General features: G+C 36.6%; 2 protein-coding genes and 1 pseudogene across 2 annotated transcripts in view; all 3 read right to left on the bottom strand.

Annotated features, from left to right (window-relative positions):
• LOC109222937 (calreticulin) overlaps positions 1–3083 on the bottom strand; it is a 3876-nt gene extending 793 nt beyond the window's left edge. The window contains exons 1-11 of the mRNA XM_019387223.1: positions 2931–3083; positions 1944–2051; positions 1645–1837; positions 1286–1544; positions 1143–1199; positions 1003–1050; positions 829–915; positions 692–749; positions 535–602; positions 316–411; positions 195–242 (exon numbers count right to left, since the gene is read on the bottom strand). Coding sequence (XP_019242768.1) covers positions 195–242; positions 316–411; positions 535–602; positions 692–749; positions 829–915; positions 1003–1050; positions 1143–1199; positions 1286–1544; positions 1645–1837; positions 1944–2051; positions 2931–3039 — 1131 coding nt within the window. The 5' untranslated portion in view covers positions 3040–3083. The remainder of the gene's footprint in view (positions 1–194; positions 243–315; positions 412–534; positions 603–691; positions 750–828; positions 916–1002; positions 1051–1142; positions 1200–1285; positions 1545–1644; positions 1838–1943; positions 2052–2930) is intronic.
• LOC109240443 lies at positions 8804–12513 on the bottom strand (annotated as a pseudogene).
• Positions 15514–18982, bottom strand: LOC109222949 (RNA pseudouridine synthase 1). Its single transcript, XM_019387232.1, has 3 exons — positions 18589–18982; positions 15858–16560; positions 15514–15734 (listed from the first exon to the last, which is right to left on the bottom strand). The coding sequence occupies exons 1-2, from the start codon at positions 18935–18937 to the stop codon at positions 15896–15898; spliced, it is 1014 nt and encodes a 337-aa protein (XP_019242777.1). The 5' UTR covers positions 18938–18982; the 3' UTR covers positions 15514–15734; positions 15858–15895.

Consider the following 22173-nt stretch of genomic DNA (forward strand, 5'->3'; position numbering starts at 1 on the left):
GGGGGGGAGGGAGGAGGTCAAGTGGTGCATACTTCCCACCTATCTGTAGCTAAGAACTGCTTAATTTGTATATCAGTTTGACATTGATGCCTAAGAGAACTTGTTGTGGAATAAGTTATTAGGAAGAAAAAAAGAGAGAACTTGTTGTAGAATAAGAAATAAATCAGCACAAAGAATAAATAATCAATTATTACCTCCTCCTCTCTCTTCTTTTCTGCTTCCTCAAAAGCAGCCTTTTCCGCCTGCATAATCAAGATAATGTAAGATACTAAGACTCAATATTTCTACAACAATTCACGTAAGGGAACTACATACATCCTTCTGCTTTCCCCATGTTTCTTCAGCAATTGCCTTGGCATACTCTGGATCGTCGCATATGACAATATTGTCAAACAAGGTTCCAGATTTCACCTGCAAAGTATATTACACTTTCAGTCAAAAAGATGCCATGGAGGAAGAATAAGTGCATATGCAGTAAATCAAACTGGTACAGGGAGTACAGCCAGATAACACAAGAAAAGGAAACTTTCTTACTTGCCACAGTTCAACTCCAACATACTTCAGATTTGGGAAAACATAGAGATCTGGGTCATCCTTGAAGTCTATAGATTAAAAAACATAGATATCAATAATTATGATATTAAATTCCTCATAGAAAATACACAAATGTTGTATAGACAACTGAAAGAACCTGGGTTGTCAATCAAAGGAGCCTTCCACTTCCCCTTGTAGTTGGGGTTCTTAATTTTCTGAAAAAATGAATGACTAAGCATTAGGTATCATACTCTGGGATAAGTCACTCAGCTTAAATGTGTTGACTCCACAAACCTTTGGCTTCCATGGGCCCTTGTACTCGGGGTTGGGAATTGTTGGGGCTGTCCATTCACCATCTTCTTCATCATCCCAGTCCTCTGGCTGCAAATATAAAAATCCATCAGAAATTAAAATATTTTAGTCTAATTCCAAACTTGTATAAGCAAATCTCATCTGGTTAGTGGTTACCTTCTTGGCATCAGGATCAGTTATCTCTTCTGGAATGTCATCGTAGCCCTGCATTTATAGAAATTGAATTTGTTGATTGTTGTCTTCCTCTAATTTTAAATTATGGCAAAGACAAACCACAAACAAATTAAGAAGGATACCTCTGGCTTCTTATCCTCAGGATCATCAATGAATTCCTTCTCATCCCAATCTTCAGGCTGCCATACACATGTAACTTGATCATTAACACCACAAAAAAGATAAACAACAATTGACCATGAAAATGTCATGAACTGTCAATTACCTTCCTGGCACTTGGATCCTTGATTGTCTTTGGTGGGAGAAGGTCCCAGTCAGAGTACAAGCTACCAGACTGTTTCTCCACATTATCAATGAGAATGCTGTATGTAGCATCAGGGCGGAGGATGAAAGTGTAGACATGGGTCAGTTGATCAGTCTCACAAGGTACTTCCTTCTTGATCAAGTGGTTTGTGTCATTATAAGTGACAATAGCATGGACCTTCTTGGTGCTGTAGCCACAGATGTCTGGGCCAAACATGATGCTGTATGGAAACATATATCAAAAAGTAAATTCATCTGAATGACAACACATTTTTCAAAGAAAAAAAATACTTCAAGTAGCAAGAAAATAAGATGTGTTACCTGTAGGGAGTGTCACCACCGAATTTCTTTTGGTCAACATCCCCACTAAGCAACTTCATGTACCCACCACCACAGTCAAGCTTCTGCTCATGCTTCACAGAGAACTGGAACACTAAGTTTTTTCCCTTGTTGCTAAATTCAGGGAACTCGGCTGAAATGGCATAGAACCTGTAGTCTTCACTGGTTTGGATACCTGCCGCAGTGCAGAAACAAATAAGAGTTAGTTAAACATATCATTATTCAGCTCCTGTTAATTAGATTTAGATATCAAAGGCTTATAGCTTGAATAAATCACGGACCTTTGTCATTAGCGTCTCCATTCCACTTGCCAGATGTGTGATTCCACTCTCCAGCCATGTTTTCATCTTTCTTCCATTCAGATTTCACCCACCTGCTTTCCCAACCATCTAAAAGTTCAAGAAGCAAACCTTATTAGCCCCAGTGCTAAAAATCGAATAATAGTTTGAACCATTTATACTTGGCAATTTGCATTGTCGCAGAGCAGACCACAGAATATCAGCATACAAGCATTGACTTCACACTAATTAAGTAACTTAATGCAACACTAAAATGCATTCAGGATCAAACAGTAAGTATTGATTGCTATTCAGCCAAACGTTTAGTTAATTGATGCTAACTATTTTGATTGCAGACTCAACAAACATATACACATCAACCATATGCAGTAGACTGGCCAACTAAAGTCAAGACCGCATACGGCGCACTAATTATAATACAGAAAAGTCAAGAATTAATTTGATCCGTTTATTCTAATAATCATGTTTGTGTTCCAAAATTTATTCTGTATAACATTATATATAAAGATCTAATATTAGTTATGCGGAGCTTTAAGCCATGATTTTTTAGTAATACAGAAAACCGGATGAGATCTAACAATTACGAATTTAGCTCGTTTACATGAATAAACTTCTAATTTCATCACATGCCACCAGACGAACAAAAGCACAAAATGCAAGGTACACTTCCGTGAGAAAAGCTACAGATACCCGATAGCAATCAGATTAAGCATCATTCAATAAATCGAGTAATAATCACAAAGATAAAATGCAAAAAACTTAACACGTCAAAAAAAAACATTCCGATCTACTCCTATCACCTTAAAACTCACAGATCTACCTCGAAATTTCAAGCTCCTATCAGATCACACTAAAAACACCAATTAAATTCGGATTTTCACACTCCAAAACAAATGTAATACCAAAATTCATTCAAATGATAGCGATCGATTAAACTGACGAAAAGAGAGAGAGAATGAAGAAAATTACCGTTGAAACTCTCCTCGAAGAATACCTCAGCGGAGACGACAGCGACAAGCAGAGAGAATACAGTAATCAGATGGAGAGAGCTAGGGTTTGCCCTTCGTTGAGTAGCCATGGCCACTGTTGTGAGATCGAAATACTGACTATGAGAGATCTCTGATGAAAGCTGTTTTATACTGGCGAGAGGATTTTGGTAGATACGTAGGGCAGCGTTTGGTCTTAGTCCGACGTGGCTACGTTCAATGACGTGGACGAATTAAAAATAGGCATTTGTAATTAGAGTGTCATTGACTTGACGTGGCTGAAGCTTGTTGGGTATCTCCACGAGTTGAAAGTGACCACAATTAAGTTGGCACTTGTGCGATGGTTTTTTCAAAATAACGAATTTTTAGCCATTGGTTTTTTACTCTCTTTTTTCTTTCACATGAATTTCGCATAAGATAACAATTCTATTAATGATATTAATCTTAGAATGTTATAAAATAATAAAAGAAAAGAACAATATTGCAGAGAAAGAGAGAGGGGAAATTCTTATTGAATTTGGGATAAATTACAATACAATAGAACCTTCTATTTATAGGGAGAGGGTGACTTAGCCACCAAGCAATGAACCATAGAATCTCTCTAAATATAGACATTCACCATAAATATAATTCTATTTTCTATTTATAACATTCCCCCTTGAATGTCTATTCAACAGATAATGTGCCTCGTTAAAAACTTAACTAAAATTAAACCTAGTGGGAAAAAAAATTCTAGAGAAGGAAAAAGAGTACACATATCTAAAAATACGCCTTTTGGTTGCCTCGTTAAAAACCTTGCAAGGAAAATCTAGTGGGACAAAACCTTGTAAGAGAAAAAGAGTACAACGCGTATTAACTCCCCCTAATGAGAGCATCAATTCACATCCTTAAGCATTTGCATTCCAATCTTGTGCACCACCTTCAAAAGATCTTTGGTAGATATTTGATAAACAAATCAGCCATATTAACTTGAACGTATTTGTTTCACCTTGAAATCATCATCCCTAATAGATGTATTGTCTTCATATGATCTTGTTGGAATTATCATTTCAATATCTTCACATAAAGGTGGAAACTCTTGCTATCATATTATCATGCCTATAGTTATACCAAGATACATATGTGCACAAATTGCATTTAGGATGTGGTACATCAGGACCAAGAATTATATATGCTTTAAGCAATTTAAATCCTTCAGGGATTGTTACTTTCTTTAGGTCAGCAAATGCGTCTGGCATGCTTTGCAATAAATTGCACATGAATTATCCTTTTATGAACTTCAAGTTCATATTATTTTATTCGGGGATCTAGATGTATAAATGATAATTCATTCCATGTAACTTTTTCTCAACTGCTGTATCTTGTCTCCCCCTCATGTTAGAAAAACTAACTTGTTTCCTCAATTTTGAGAATCCACCTTTGTGTGTTATGGTGTTAATCAAAATATACACCGCACATCAATAATAATAAGATGAAATTATTTGGTTTCTGACCCTGAACCACTTGTGAGGGGAGAAAATAATACTTTGGTATATAACGTATATCAAACTGATATACAAAAGTTTGTTCTCATAAGCAATAGTTTAGCTATTAAGTGGAGGCACTCAATAAATTATTTTGCTAAACCAACTGTGATGTAAACCAACTTATCAATAAGAACTATCTTGAATAAAAAATCTGGAAATTATGCTCTATATTAAATTATTGAGCAAGTTACCTCGCAAACACCATGTTGCGGGTTATTAATAATTGCACATGTAACCATCTCATAGATGCAACTTATGTGGTATACATGGCAGGTGAATGGGCCCATATTCACCTTTGATATTTCCAGCATTCATGGGATTCAATCCCAATTTTAATTGGTCTATTAATTAATGAGAACAAGCAATGTAAGAGAATTCGTAAAGAACTTTCTAGTTCTTTAATATTACCCATGTGAATTCTCTTTTATTCTTGCACATCATACTTGAATTAACATGGCTAAACCAATTACGCCAACTGAATAAATTATCAATATTGATAAACTTCAGGTTTACACCATGATGCGTGCAATTATGAATAAACTCCAAGTTTATTATGATATGGGTTTTTATATCAATAAATATCCGCTTCATTGTGGTATTCTTTTGTTTATGTAGTACAAATTGAAGAATAAAGCGGGTAGCTTTTCACATACATATTACCCCGCTACAAGTTGTAGTAATAGAAGATATTAAATCTTTCCTTTATTTATAGTCTCAATATAATCAACCGCTTTCGCGTATACTTTGGAAACTGAATAAGTTTCTTTGAGACTTACTACAACACAATACCTTATTGGTAATTAATTGTGTTTCTCCAAAATAGTATAATTGGCTCTTCTAGAGCTCTCAATTAATTTTGTAGTACCACATATTCATCAACACTCATATGGTGAATATCTCTTTTAAAGAGAAAGTTATACCATTATAGTTATGGTCAAAATTATATGCAAGATATGTTTCTTGCATTAATGTTATTCTTTAATAATCACATTACCAAAAATATTTTGGCGTACAATAGGTACGTGACCAATGACCATTCATGCCATAATAATGACATTGTTTTCTTATATTATCTCAAACCTTCTTTTAGAGGTGAGTTCGGTATATTCACTACCACTAGCACGTTCATATTCTTTGAAGAATGAATATGTATTCATAAATCAGATGTTGTCATATTCACATCATGAATGGACCATAATCATCTATATGTGCTTTACAAAATCTCATGTCAAATCGATGACAAATATTTTTCACAGAGTGAAAGATTATTTTGAGAATACTTATTGTTCTCATTACCACAAACGATGACGATTATAATTTCGTCTATTGCCACGTCCATATCCATTGATACATTCATAGTAATTTTTGTCTTCTTTCAGACTTATCACATACTGCTATCACATTCTCTTAAGGGAATGAGAATGGAGCAAATTCAATGGGACGGATTTTCAATTCTTTGCCCACAATCATACATGAATTTGATCATGGCGAGGCATAGAAATTTTACCACTTCAGGTGGTTATAATTTCTTACAAACTCCATTAGAGTTATAATCAAACTTTGTTGTCTTTGCTTGTATTTAAAATCAAAGTATAGAATAAAAGAGAAAAATACGGTAAAATACTTACCTTAAATCCAGAATTTAATCATCAAGGAAGTTCATGGAATAATTGACAATCATTATGCTCAATCCCAAAACTTCTACTCAATTGGTTAGAGTCTCGTGCTGATAACGTGTTATAAAATAATAAAAGAAGAAGAACAATATTGCAGAGAAAGAGAGAGGGGAAATTCATATTGAATTTGGGATGAATTACAATACAATAGAACCCTCTATTTATAGGGAGAGGGTGACTTAGCCACCAAGCAATGAACCCTAGAATCTCTCTAAATATAGGCATTCACCATAAATACAATTCTATTTATAACATAGAATTTATTGTTTATTAAAAGTATAATTAGCACTTATACAATCAAAATGATTTTATTTTTCTGTTTTTCGATTTCCATTTACCTTTTGAGATTGAAGCAAAAAATAGGTGAATTTCTGAAAAGTCAATTAACCTAAATAGCCATCAACCCAACCTCTTAAATTAAAAATAACTTTCAGATGTATAATATAAGTATAGTACATGTATAATATTTATATAGTGTACAATCAATACATAATTTATGTATACCAACTAGAAAAATTAAACAATGAATCTATTCAGTTATTTGTGTAAAGATCCCTTAGAAGAACCCCAAAGTTAATTACTTTTTCACATTGTTTCTTGTGGAAAGTGCAAAAATTTGTAGGTGGATGAGTTCGTGCTATTTATTCATCACGTCCCTTTACAATTTATAATTTCAGAAAATGATTTTCTTTTTACATATCTTATGTGTAAGAGACGGATCTATTATGTGTAAAAATAAATTTCTTATGTGTAAAAAAAAAGATAGGATCATAAAATTAAAAACAAGTTTGTAAAGAATCATAAAACCAATTGACCCGACGAGTTCAGACTAAAGTAGCTAATCAAAGAAAAGGAATCTTTATATTTTTAACAGTGAACTTCTTACAATAGACTCTTTGCCAACATCAATTTACTGTACGTTGCTGCAAAAGTTTGGTCAACAACTAAAAATAAAAACGTTACGTCTGAAAATATTTCTGATATAAAAGCACATTTATGTCAATTGAATCCTCTATTGTTTTTCTTTTTTAATATTGTTAGTGTTCGAGTTAATTTGTATATATATATTAATTATTTTACAAAAGGTTTTTTACTCTGATTGAGATTTCTGATTTACTAAGGTGCCTTCTAAATTAACTAACACATTGTGCAATCGATCTCATTACAAGAAAATGTGTGATGGGTACAAAATGGTTAGTGAAAATAAAAACCACAAAATGAAACTCTAGAAAGTTCTCAGACTAAAACCATACACCAACCATGTGGTTGGATTCTGACGTTATATAATTATTAAAATAAAGCATGCCTGCAGAATTCTCATAGTATATACAGTATACGTAACCTTCGGAGGAAAGCAACAACTTTCGGATGGAATTATTAAGTAGGATTTTGGACATAAAAATTATAAATTTTGAAAGAAAAAAATGCCAGTATTTAGAGTTAAATTAAAAAATGGTATTTAAAATTTAGAATTATGTTTAAACATGCATTTCACTTGAAAAAATAATGCAGTTTTGTGAGTGAAAAAACTCTGAAACTTTTGAAATACTCATTTTGAATTTTTTTTCAAAAACTTACAAAATTTCATTGACAAACGAGGGCTAAATAAGTGATCCATAATCAAGATCCAATTTCTTGTCCCTTTTAATTTTTAAAAAAAGAGGGGTCGAGTGATTCAGTCCATATCCGATCATGTGGCTGAATTAACCTGAAGGTACAACTTCATTTAAGTTCTTTACCATTTTTGCACAAGTACCAGTGAGGTCCTAACATAATTGATTTTAATTTATTATCCAAAATGAATAAATCGAAAAAGGATAAGTGGGCCGGCACTTGTTTTTCTTTGCAGACTAGTGTAGGTACCCGCGTGATGCGCGGTCAATTTTAAGATTTTGCTTGTTATAAAATAATTTATATGTTATAATAATTAATATAGTACTTTTAAAAGACAAACCAATATAAATGCTTAGTTCATTGTCTAAATTTGTTAACCATAATTTTTAGCATTATTTAATTATTTACTATATTTATTTTACAAATTAATCAAAATCATAAATATACTCAAACAATCTCTATCATCCTCTGTTATGCATTTTTTTACTATAATATTATTAGTTAATAATTTATTTAGTGTTTTACCTATAATTCAAATAATAATTTTGAACTACTTTTAATTTGTTTTCAATATGATATATTAAATTTTAGCTTTAACTATTGATATTATCTACATATAAGTTTACATTAATGTTATTTTTATTCAATATCTATTATTATTTCAGTTAGACAGTCTTATCTGTACAATGTGTTTTTTTTTGAAATTTCTATTATTTATTTTTTATTTTTTTTATTGTAAAATAATTTTAAAACTCCTATTTGAATGAGTAGAATATGTTTTTGTATTTTTTATTGATAATTATAATATCTATGTTTATTAATTCAAGTAGTGTAACCAATTAATTCAAAATTTAAAATTCAATAAAAAGTTATTTAGAAAAGTAGTTTATTTTGTCTTAACAATGCCACTTGGCTTTTTGTGGTTAAGACACTTGTCTTAATGTAGTGGTTTTGCTTCTCCTATTCTATATAAATAGATTATAAGATATCTATATTTATTAATTTAAGTAGTGTAACTAATTAATTCAAAATTTAAAATTCAAAAAAAAAAAAAATTAGTTAGAAAAGTAGTTTAGTTTGTCTTAACAATACCACTTGGCTTTTTGTGGTTATGACACTTGATTTAATGTAGTGCTTTTGCTTCTCCTATTCTATACGGATAGATTATTGAATAAATGGATGCTTGATTTGGAAGACATCAATTTCAGCCACTCATATAAGCTGGATTTGTTATGATTATAGTATACCAATTCAAGTCAGGAAATTATATCGCACGCCAAGTATGAGAAAAACTTGCCGATATAAGTGTTTATAGCGCTACAATTAAGCAATTTGAGATAAAATTCTACACTAATTAATCGTCGTTAGGTAATAAAAGTGCCTAAATAAAGGAAGAAAATCATTCCCCCTTCCCCCCTCCCTTTCAAATTAAAATCGTAGACATTTTTCCCTTCCTATCCTTAACAATACATATTTTCCCTTTAAATTAATATCATTCCCTTCCTTATTCTTTACGTGATAGATTATCTAATATTTTAATTCCTTTTTTGGTTTCAATTTATTAATAATTCAAAAATGAGGACATCTCTCTGTTCCAAATTTTAAGTGGTTATTTTATAAATGCAATGTATTTGCCAGCTCATACACTATAGTACACCTAATGTAAGTAATGGTTCTATCAGTTAATTACTGCAAAAATCTTGTTTTTTGCCTTTTTGTTCATTTTTCTTTTCTGACATTTTCAACAATCAGTTAGTTTTTTCAGTAATTGATTATTTTTCCTTCTAATTTGATTTGCGGGAAATGAGCAACCTTGTTGGTTATTAGTGCCCAAGTATGTGCAAAAAGAAAAATGGCATATGCAAAGGAATATACTTCAATTCAACCTACTCACCAACCTGTAAGCATTGCTCGTGTAATATTCAGTAGTATAACCAATGACCAAGCCAGCCCATAAACCAATTGAAACACAGAAGAATATGTGCCTGCACTGCAGCAATAAATAAATGATCACACCAAATTAGAAACATAGCCAAGAGGTAGAACAGTGCAGAAAATGTGAAGCAAGAAGAAGAGTACCAGTTGTTCACTACTTTCTCCGTTCCAAAGTCGAAAATAGTGAATTCTGATGGCAAAGTGAAGAAGCTGACAAAAGCAATTCCAACGGTCATCAGAACAGTTGAGATGACAAGTTGCCTCTTCAAAGATGGTTCAATCTCAATCACATTCTTTATCTCAAACATATCGGTTGCAAAAAAAGTAGTTATCAGGCAAACAATAATTCCCATGGAGCTGATCATCAGAGGATAAGACATAGCTGAGTAATCATGGCTGCTACCAAAGGATGCAACAAATAATGCTGCACATGATGACTCAGCATAGGAACCGAATAAATCCGAGCCCATTCCAGCAATATCCCCTACATTATCACCTACATTGTCTGCTATAACCTGTGATCAACCAAAGACAATGTAACACAAAGTATATAACGCTTAAACTTATATACACTGATAGTATAAAGAATGTTGCAAAGAGCAGAAGTGACATAAAGGCATAGGCCATAGGGGAACCTAAAAGGTTTAGAGGAGGCATTACAGCTGGATTACGCGGATCATCTTCAGGAATATTACATTCAACTTTTCCAACTAGATCAGCGCCAACATCTGCTGCTTTTGTATAGATACCTCCCCTCCAACTCTTCCAAAGAGAGCCACTGAAGATCCTCCAAGACCGTAACCAGTAATTGATTCATATAGACCCTTCCAATCATCTCCATAGTACAGTTTAAATAAGTTGATTGAGACATATAGAACTAAGAGACCATTGGCAGCAAGTAGGAATCCCATAACTGCACAAGAGCGGAAAGCTGTAACAAATGCCTTCCCAATGCTTTTCCTTGCTTCCAGAGTTGTTCCTTGCATTGGCATATGTTGCGATTTTCATTCCAAGGAAACCAGAAAGGGCTGAAGTTATGGCCCCCAGAAAGAAGGCGATGGTGGTGAATATAGCATTGGCTAAGGCTGGTTTGCAAAGATTTTCTTTGTTGAAAGTGCAAGGCTCGCTTTCTGTGCTGAACCTTTTTACTGATCCAAGGAAGAGAAAAATGATTGCTCCAAATACAACCATGAATATGCCGAGGTATTTGTACTCCGTGAACAGGAAGGATGTTGCCCCTGCCAACATTCAACATAGTTAACATAAAAGTAACAGGACTGCTGTCCCTTCTTCTTTTTCCTCATTGAACATGCTGTGAGAAGGAATTAACACGTTCGACATATTTAGTTTCTCTTGTTGAATGTGTAATACTCAACTAGATTGCTAAATTAGGTTACTAGGAGCTCTACAGAGTTGACAGGAGTAGAAATCTCTACTAGGATTTTCTTCCTTAATTCATGTTTCTTTCAAGATATCTCTATTTTCCCTTTGCACCCCCCAAACCCCCTAGACACACACACACAAACACACACACTCTCTCTCTCTCTCTCTCTAACTCTCTACAAGCTAAAAAGAGAAAACAAATGAGTAAATTTTTGGCTAGTATATATGACTCTCAAGCCCCAAAAGGTACATATTTCCCACTTGGTATATATTGATGACTTAGCAGAGTTATCATGGACATGAAAGCGGTAACTGGAAACCTGTTATGTCAGAAAATGCAAGTATCTATTTGCATCCTTAAACCACACTGAGGATATCTCGACATCAGGAGTTTATTTTGGTTGTCAGCTATCAATCGATATGATAAGAATTAAATTTGAAAATAGATAATCATACTAAGATTAGAAGACAATAACTATTGGAAGATACATGGAACACGGTTCATTTAAGCATGCAGTTTATGGATTCGAATACAACACTTCAAACAATCTTCTTGATGAAGACAAAATGTGGGTCAGCCTAAAAAACTTCCAACAAAAAGGACACTTGACATGGAGAAGTCCATGGATAAAAGTAACTATAAATGTACATGGAACCTTTAACAATTACAGCAAAGCAAAAAGGAGAATAAGTTCATGCTTTGCACCCAAGGGCGTAGGCGCGTAGCCTATCGATCAATGAAGTGGATGAAAATCATAGGAGAACAGAATTCAAATCCAACATAACCAAAAAAAATATATATTAGGTGATTTCTTCTCATTTGCCTAAGCTTCTTATACCTATGTTGGTGGGAAGTAACAGGTACAGATTGAATAGTCGAGGTGCGCACCAATTTGCCCAAACACAACTGTTATTAAAGAAAGTAAAAATAAAGAAAGAAAAGGTTGATACTTTTCTTGTTAACTAGTACTAGTATGTTTAAGCTCAGAAATTCATGACAAAAGCAATCATGATAGCCTTTTATATATAAAGTTGTAAACAAATTAAAATGGAACAGGTTTAGGCTGAGAGTGAAAAAGAACACACCTTCAGAAATGGCTTTCTGAATCTCAGCACACTTGGCAACAGTCGCATCAGAATCAATGCCTTCTTCTTGTACATCTTCTTCAATCAACATGTCATTGCATCCATCTTCCAATTCCGACCCACTAGAGATTTTGACCTTTGAGACCAGAAACCACTGAAGCAGAGCAAAACCAATGCAAACAAGAGCAGCTACAGGTATCAGAATCTGTGTCAAGGCCTCGCTCATCAACCCCATGTCAAACTTTTCAACAGCAAAACTGAGCTACTTTTCTTGAAAATCTTCTCTTTCTGCGGCTATATATAAGCACACACAGGCCACAACAAAAAGGGTGTGCTCAGGTATTCTGACCTTCTAAAGGGAGTTTAACATTTATATATTAATGGTCAAATCACCTAGAATACAGCCATTGGTTACCGTTCGTAACAAGCGAGATTAGTAACCCGAAAAAGATAGTTTATTTGCTACGACAGATCAAAATACATTAATACACTGATATATAAAATTCTTTACACTGATTTGTGTATATAGGTCAAAACCAAATGGAGTTTAATATATGGTATGTGCCAAGTCCAAAACCTGCAACTACTGTTGACAACTTGACAAAGAAAATGTAACGTGGAACAAATAATTACTCTTTGGTATAGCGGGAGTCGAAGCTGAAATGGTTCGGGCACGTGAAGAGGAGAGACATAGATGCTCCGGTCAGGAGGTGCGAAGGTTGTCCATTGCGGGTCTAAGAAAGGGTAGGGGCAGGCCTAAGAAGTATTGGAGAGAGGTAGTTAGGCAGAACATGTCATTGCTCCAGATAGATGTGGAGGTCGAGGATTAGGATTGAAGGTTGACAGTTAGTAGTGTGTTCCTATTAGGCTTAGCAATAGTACTAGGACTATTTTTATGTTATCTTATCATGATTCTTTACTATTACATGTCGTGTCATTCATGCACGTTACCTTAATGTATTGTTATTACTATTGTTTGCTACTTGTTGCCTTATCTCCATTGTGCCTTGAGCCAAGGGTCTATCGGAAACAATCCCTATGTTATAAGGTAGGGGTAAGGTCTGCGTACACATTATCCTCCCCAGACCTCATTTATGTCGTTGTTGTTGGTAGCTTTGCATGCAAGGAAACCGGTGGAAAACTTCAAATTGGTTGGTTTGATTTACCGTTTTGTTTGATTTAGAAAATTTGATCCAAAAGACCCGCCCGATAAATACTTCAGGTAAGGAGCAATTGACAGGTAAATCAAAATCAATACCGATAGGAGAATTTGTGCACATCAAATTCTGTATTTATTAAATTTACAATTTTTGACTAACCATTGCATAATCATAAAAATGTCAAGTCTTCAAATTTTTTAGAATTAGATGGTTTAAATAGTCAAGAGTCACCGAATTCCCTTTTTAAAATTTTATTTATTGAGCCCAAATTACTTCATTAATAAGGTACTTGTAGAGTTTAACTATGTGATTAACGTCATTAGGTTCAACTATGTCGTTAACGAGATGTTATATAGTATACTGTTATGAATTGCTCATAATTCTGTCATATCACTCTTTAGAAAAACTTTTTTTGTTTTTGATTTTGAAGATGAAGCTCTTGGCATCAATTCAGTCAATTATTTATCGTTTTTTAATTAAAAAAAATTAGCCATATTAATATCGCTAGTCCTAGCATTTAATAATTTTCTATAGGATTCAAACTCCAATTTCTTGCGGGTTCATTGAAATCAGAGACATTCTTGTGAAATAAGGCTAAGTCAACCGTCATCTTGAAACTATGCAAGTAAAGCAGGTTTAGAATAGTCTTAGGGGAAAATTACTTAGCAATTAAGGGAGGAAACGTATGAACAATCAAGTTCACGTTAAAATCTCTTTGAACTATTCTTTTGATCAAAGATCCTACTTCTCCCTAGGATTTTCACTAATTAATACAAGATTATTCAGCCTAATTGAACGCCATGTCCATCAGTTATTTAGTTCCCATTTGACCATGGATTTTGTCTTCATTTTTTCAAAAAAGAAGAAAAAAAAATTGGAAACATTGTCTATGAAATATGATCATGTTTTGGGAGAAAAAACTCAAATAATTCCAAGTTTTCAAAAAGTGGTTTAGGCCAGTTTTTGGGTGAAATTTTTTCTTCAACTCACAAAACTTCAATTTCTCTTCAAATAAAATGCATGTCCAAACACAACATCAACTAGGGTTGTGCACGGATCGGATCAGATTTAGCACATTTCGGATTCGGATTTCGGATTCTAGAAAATGCAATCCGAATCCGATCCGAATTATATCGGATCGTATTATTATGCCTCAAAGTTACAAACTAATATGTATATTTTCTTTGTAAAAGAGGCAATACATTTAAAAAAATCATGTTTATGCAATTATGAGAGTGCTATGGTGCAAATATAGCTAAATCTAGCAATTGTAAAGGTAATAACTTGGAGGAAGATGTAAAGGAAGTACGGACTATCCGAAATTAAAGTGTAGTACTTATACATTGCCTAATAATTTCGGATCGGATCGGATTAAAATATACCAATCCGAATCCGGTCTGAAATCCAAAATTTTAATAAACACAATCCGAAATCCGATCCGATCCGAAATCCGAAATTGAATGGGCCGGTTTGGATTTTGGATATCTGATCCGAATGAACAACCCTAACTTCAACTTTCAAAAATTATTTTTCAACACAACTTCAAAAGTTCTTTTTTCAAGTTTCAATCAAATCTATGTCCAAACGCTAGCTTAACATTTTGAATTATTGTATGAGCCATGACGAATAACGGGCGGTACGCACAAAAGTGGTATTTCTTTGTTCTACCAAACCCAAAACTGGAAAACAGAAAAGTATAATAGAAGCATATTACATCATTGCAATTCACAAGATAGAAATCAGAAGTCAAATCTCGGTTAAATGATATGTATTCTCACCTTAGCTTATTCTTTAAAGTATTGCTTAGTATGGTACAAACATCATGTGCGAATAAGTAATTTTTATATTTACTCTCCAGCAGTTTCTGCAGTCATCTACTAATCCTTGTCAACCCTTTTTTGCATGGAGTGACCAGGGCAAAGCTTAGCCTGTTAATGAAAATCAGAAACCTAAAACATGAATGAAAATAGTGAGAATTGACCAACTGGCAACCCCCTCACCACTTAAACACCTCAACCCAAAATAACAACTACCCCTTCTTTTCTGCAACTTCATCCCTTGTTGAACAACTTGCAAAATTACACTGTATATATAGGACAAAACTATTTTTTACCTCTATATATTTAGTTTTGAATCCCCTTGACAAAGCCCAAAAGTGTAGCTTAGTGGTCAAGGGGGTTCAAAATCTTTTGTAAGGTCATAGGTTCAATTCCCACTAGCTACAATCTCTTTTAACTTTTTTCTTTTTGAACCCCCTTCGCGAGATCTTGCCTCCGCCACCGATGCCAGTGTACTGCCATTTGCCTTTGAGGTCCACTAACAAAAGCCAAAAGAACATCTCCCCAAAAGCTCAGCATAAATTAAGTTCATATAGTCATTATGAACTTAACTCTCTCTTGCTCCAACTCTGTTTAGGTGTATAAAACAACAAATTACTGATCATAATTTTTAAGCATTGCCAATAACAATTTCAAGAAGCAAAATTCAGAGGCATCAAATTTAACAGAGTTACAAAAGGCAAGGATCTTACAGAGAGCACAAAATGCTTTCAAACTGCAAGCTCAATTATTACTCGAACTGAGACCTAAAAGGTTGAATAGCCCACGAAGGTGGAGGTGCCTGAAGCAGGATTGCTTTCCCAGTAATAGGATGCTCAAAAGATAAACTTTCTGCATGAAGATCATGGCCATCATATCTGCTGCCTTTCCAATCATAGACACCTTCATATCTTACATCTCCTCGTATAGGAATTCCAAGATACTGGCAGTGCAAACGAATTTGATGCGTTCTTCCGCTTCGAGGGCGTGCCCTGACCAAAATCTCATCGTTCTTCGAGTCACAACCAATGACTGATTTCTCTTGAACTATGACTACTGCTTCATCTTTTTGCAAGTCCGAAACCTCTTTAAAACATTCACTGTTCACTGATAATACTTCGAAAGAGGTCTCCATGTCTTTAACAAGTGATCCACCAGGCAGTTTCCTGCCCACATCTGAAGCCGCATAAACACGCCAAGCTCCATATTTTGATCGGCCATGACCTGATTTAACAGTTATTTTTTCCCATTTTGGAGCAAGCCCAACACAGAAAGCCAGGTATGTTTTCCGCACCTTATGGTCTGTAAATGCTTTTACAAACTTAGCTGCTACTTTGTGCAACTTAGTAATCAGCATCACACCACTCGTATCACGATCAAGTCTATTAGCTAAATGAAGCTCGGAAACATTAGCCCCTGAAGATATTAAAAGTGGTGGTTAAAACGCAAGGAAACCTCACAAGTACCCAAGTGGCATTTGTCAGTTTATTTCTTCACTTAAACATAAGATGATTAAAATGTCTGTTTCACAGTACAAGTTCCGGACATCCATAAGTCCCGGCCATGAACTTCATTCCTCTTCTCTCCCAAAACCATCTTTAGGCATTTAAAAGCCTCTATTTGATTATACATGGTGAATAAACAGAAGTACAAGAGTTATACCTATCAAGCAAGATTTATTATGTATATCATTCATCAGAAAAACAACTAGATCATCTGTTTTCCTTCCTTCCTGGATAAGAAAGGACGGGGTAATTTATTTGAATACCTTTTCTTTTTGAACTGGTAGTGTATTTCACTACTTGTCGGCAAACTCAATGCCTAGTTCTTTCATATAATGAGCTACAGCACATTGTTGCCACTGTATAAATAGTTTTGATAACAAGATCCCCTGTACCTTGTGTGATAACACTAGATAGGATAGGACTAGAGGCAAAGTAACTAATTCTATCAGAATGCTGGTTCTTATATTATCTTTCCGGAGTGGGAGTAGGTGGAGACTCTTAGGGGCCATTTGGTTCATGGACTAGTTATACGAAGATTATAATACTTAATAAGAGGATTATTATACGACAAATAATAATAGAAGGATCATTACATAGAAATACATAGATTCTCATGCGGTGAATAATAATACATGGATTGCTATGTGATATATAAGAATGCATGTATTGTTATGAGGAGATCACAATATACGCGCATTTTTTTGTTGGTAAGGAACAATAGACGTGCATTCTTATTCTACGTTCTATCTTGTGTAAAACAACAAATTCCCATATAAGTTATACAAAGCTTTACATTAGAGACCAAAACGTGTTTTAGTAATAAAGAGCAGTATTAGCAAACGTAGAGTTTTATACTAAAAACCAATGTTTCATAAAGCTTTATGGTCAGATTAGTTTCTATTATATGACAAACCAAACAAGTCTTGAGGTTTTAATTCTGTATGGGGTAAAATTGGTTGATGACAGTTGGTCGAATGGTGAGGTGACATGTGGAACCGAAGGAAGGAGGAAAGTGAACCAACACATAGTTGTCATTGGATGCGGGTGTGTGATTGGTGCAGGATGAATCCCGAAGGGAATGTGAGCTGAGAATTAAGATTCAAAGATATGATATCGGATAGCATTTAATGAGCCGTCATTACAGAGAATATCATCGTTCAAAACCAGTCGTTATGCACCCATCAACGGCGATTTTATTCTTATTCAAGAGGAGCATGATTTTAGGATCTAGTCTCCCTAAGTAAGGCTATAAATAGGAAGATTAACATCCATTATAACACATGAAATTTCTTGTACAAAAAGGGCTATACTCTATCGCCATATACTCAATTTTAACACTCGAACATTATATTCATCCTTGCCACCGGAAAAGGCTAAAGTCCTTAGTCAGGCTTGTTATCTTCTTTGATTTCATTTGATAATCTTATTTCTGTTTTCATTTACTTATTGGTTTTGAGTCAAATCGATTCGCTTGTCTATAAACCACGCTATAAATTCAAATGGACCGTTTTATGGATAAACAAATTCAATTCTAGCCTATGTGATTAAACATGAACTAGTGAATAAAACAATCCAATAACCAATATATACTCTAGATTATCTTTATCAAAGCCGCAAATGCGTCATTGTTATCAAACCTCTCTTGAGGCGCGGTAAGACCTTGAAACTAGGTGAAGGACACTTTGTCTTGCTTAGATAGCGATTTAATGCGATAAACAAAGGCATTGAAGGCATACGCCCGTTCACGGCACAATCGGTCTTTAATACTCCTAGTAAAGAATAACTAAATAATAAATATGTTAGTAAATTGCAAATTTTTTAATCCAAATGTTATCCGTGAGTTAATTTTCTCCACTTCAAACTCCAGATATTACAGAAAACAACCAAAAATTAGCCGCAGCGTAAAATAAAAAAAATAAAAAGATGAAAGAAACCTCACCAGTGTCATTAAGTAAAGCAGGGAGCGAAGACAAAACACTCTCACAGTAAACTCCTTGGGGCTTATTAACCGCTATGAGCCATTCGTCTTCAAAGATAACATGGCTTCTAGAAAGAGTAAAAAGAGCGGATTTTGAAGAAGCAGTTAACGCTCTATGCGGCTCTATTTCCTTAGATATGTCAGGCATTGGCGGAGATAATGGAATTGGATAATCTGTGGTTGCCGCTGTGGCTGAATCAAAGTAGCTGCTGCTTTGGTTCGCCATGATGGAGATGAATCGACGGTGTCGGAAAATTCTGCCAGAGCAATTGAGCAAAGGTATTTGACCAAGAGGGAACTTTACTGTCATTTTTTCCCTAACATTTACCAATACTACCCTAAAGTTACTGCCTAAAGTTTTTCAGTTAAGTGTATTAATAGTATTATATAAAATTAAAGTTAAATTAATTTTAATATAAAAATATTTCGCTCTTTTTGAAACAAACTAAAAATAATTAGTTCACATAAAACATAGAATAACACAATTGTTTGCTCAAAAAATGTTACACATCTTACGAGTACAAAACAATATAAATAAATCCCGGGATAATTATAGCAAATCGTAATAATCCGTTGGACCAAATGAAAGAAACGAAAATAAGAACTCAGAATTAGGGGGAGAAGCATTAGAAACCTTTATTGATAATATTTGTTTGGTCTACCTCTCCATGAAGAGGTTCAGAGCCTTAAAATGGTGTTTTTCTCTTCCCATAAGAGGGGTATATTTTCTCGTTTCTCTCTCCTCTCACTAATGGTGAAGAAGCCCCCCTTTTCTAGGGTCCCTTCTCTTGGTATTTATAGCTGTGGGCTTCGTGAGCTGTCAATAAGTGGCCGTGACCACGTTGAGATCTCGCCTTTATAGTGGCGGATAGGCCAGGGCCTTTGTTGACCGAACAGGGGCGGGTTGAACGTCGTCAATTATTAGTGGTCGTGCCACTAATTAATCGTGAATTAACTTAAAACGGGATTAGCCTCGTTAATTATCGTGGGGTCGGATTCTGACCCATACAGTTAGTCCCTCCGCTTATCGAGGTCGTGTTTCGGCCGAGCTCGATGAGCGGACTTCATCGATTGTGATTTGAAAACAATTCGAATAAGGGGGTCGACTTATTGGCGGCGGTGGCCTTAGCCGTTTACACGTTGGAGATGGCCGTAGCCTTTCGTACATTAAAGATGGTCGTAGCCTTTCACATATTGGAGATGGCTGTAGCCTTTCGTACATTGAGGACGACCGTAGCCTTTCACCTATTGGAGATGGCCGTAGCCTTTCATATATTGGAGATGGTCGTAGCCTCTCATATATTGAGGATGGTCGTAGCCTTTCATATATTGGAGATGGTCGTAGTCTTTCATATATTGAGGATGGCTGTAGCCTTTCATATATTGGGGATGGCCGTAGCCTTTCATATATTGAGGGTGGTCGTAGCCTTTCACATATTGGGGATGGCCGTGGGGAATGAGTATGCGCCGGGTACGTATTTGGTCAAGTCCAAAATTTTAACGGCGTACGGCACATTCTTTCAGTGTTCGCAGGTAGTAGCGATTGTTCTGACGGCGGTATGCTGGCGGATGGCTGAGAAGCCGCTTTGCGGAGCTCGTCATAATGACGCTTGCTACGACAGAACCGAACCGTTTTACGGTTGGTCGTGCAGTTAATGATGGCTATTGGGTTTCGCAAAAGCCATTTATGTTGCCTATAAAGGTGGGTTGAGGCATTCATTTCTCATATCTTCATTGTTCATCTGAGAGAGAGATTCTGAGGAACTTTTTCGTTTCGCTAATTCGTCTTCTCTTTTCTTTCCTTTGATTGTGACTACATTTTTCTTCAGTAGATCGACAATGGCAGTCAGTTCTTCCCATGGCGCTCTTCCGGTAGATTTTTCGATAGTTGAAGGGCCATCTCCGGCAATGGGAGGTGCAGAACAGATGGAGTCCGGCGAAATTCCGTCGGTTGATGAGGTGGTTCCTCGGCCCGGAGGTCTGGCGATTGATTTCACCGTCGACGGTGGAGAGGAACCGGTGGATGAAGCCCCGTTGATGGGGGAGATCGTGATGGCCCGATTGCGGGAGCAGGGGGTCGTTCCTACCCATGCAGACATCGTTCTCGCTAGAAGCGAGGAGAGGGTCCACACCGACCGCAGGGGATACTGCGTTTTTACGCCTATCCTTTCAGGTTGGGGTTCAAGATCCCGCTCCCAATGCTGGTGGTGGATTTCTGCCGTTATTACGGGGTGTGCCCGGGTCAGCTCACTCCTTCCCTCTACAAATTGTTGGCGATGTTCATCAAGTACGCGGAATTGGCCCGTAGGGAGGTCACGCTGCAGCATGTGCTGAGTCTCTACGCTCCCCAGAGAGTCCGTGGTGCCATGATTCAGGCGTGCCCTCGTGGGTCGAAGGGCCTGGTCATGAGATTGGATGACGAGGTCGACCCCCTCCCTTTCGAGCACTTCTTTTATATCAGGACCAAGCACCTGGTGGCGGATGCTACTGGGTTCCCAGAGGCTTGGAACCATGCACGTAAGTTTTTTAGTGGTTGAATTCTCTTTTCTTCCCCGCTTTATGATTTGTGCTTATGAGCGTTAACTCGTGTCTTTTTTGTAGCCGACAGGTCGCCGCCGCCCCCATTGTGGGTCGAGGCCGTACTCCCCCATACGAGGGGTATACGTACGTGGGCGTCTTTCTGGGAGAGGCATGGCCGTAGGCCCGTGGCAGGTAAAAAATTGATCTTTTCTTCTGTTCCGCTTTGTTTTAGCTCTATTCATTGACCTTGTTTTCTTGTGATTAGGGAGGGCACGCCGCGTCAGGGCTCCTCAGTTGGCCTTCCGTCGGCCTGGTGCAGTTGCTCGGCTTACTGCAGCGTCGGTGTCGCGCTCAATACCGAGAGCGGCCTCAGTTGAGTCTTCAGCGGTTTCTTCTCCATCATGGACCCGACTTCGGGACGAGGGGCCATCGGGGGTTGTGCGCCCTAGAGCGGAATCATCATCAGATGGGGAGGAGGAGAGGCCGTTGATAAGGCGTAGGGTCGCGTTCGCGCCGGCTCCTCCTGTGGTAATTAATTTGGACTCCCCGCTGGCGGACACGGAGAGAAGTGCGGCTGCGGCGCCTGCCCTCGAGGGCGGACAAACAATGGGGGTTGCCCCTGTTGGCTTATGCTGTGATGATATCGTCGCTTCGGCGACTCACTTGGTGGTTCCAGTCGCTGAGACGGGAGGTAGTTCCTCAGCGGCTGCTAATGTGGGTGAGGATGAGTCTGAATCCGACTTGGATCCCGACGACGTCCGTATGTTCCAGGAAGGCTCCACCAACTCAGCGGTGCGCGCAGAGGGGCGATCTCGCTTTATCGAGGTTCCCACGGGATTGAACTTATTGCTCCAAGGGGAAAGCTTGATGCCGCAGTTCGAGCTGCTGTGCTCGGAAGCCGAGAATGCGTCGCTGAGGGGCGTTACGGATGTCGGGCTGATGAATGAAGTAGCCGTGATGGGCTTGAGGGTATGTACTGTTACGTCGGTTCGCTTCTTCTTTGCCTTAGGTTTATTCTTTTATTCT

The sequence above is a fragment of the Nicotiana attenuata genome, chromosome 1, assembly GCF_001879085.1.
Source record: "Nicotiana attenuata strain UT chromosome 1, NIATTr2, whole genome shotgun sequence".
Classification (NCBI taxonomy): Eukaryota; Viridiplantae; Streptophyta; class Magnoliopsida; order Solanales; family Solanaceae; genus Nicotiana; species Nicotiana attenuata.

Excerpts from the sequence above, each read along its gene's own strand:
- LOC109222949 (XM_019387232.1), bottom strand. The coding sequence starts at position 18,937 with ATGACAGTAAAGTTCCCTCTTGGTCAAATACCTTTGCTCAATTGCTCT. Across the intron at positions 16,561-18,588 it reads TGCTTTACTTAATGACACTG|GGGCTAATGTTTCCGAGCTT; the intron begins GTGAGGTTTCTT and ends TAATATCTTCAG.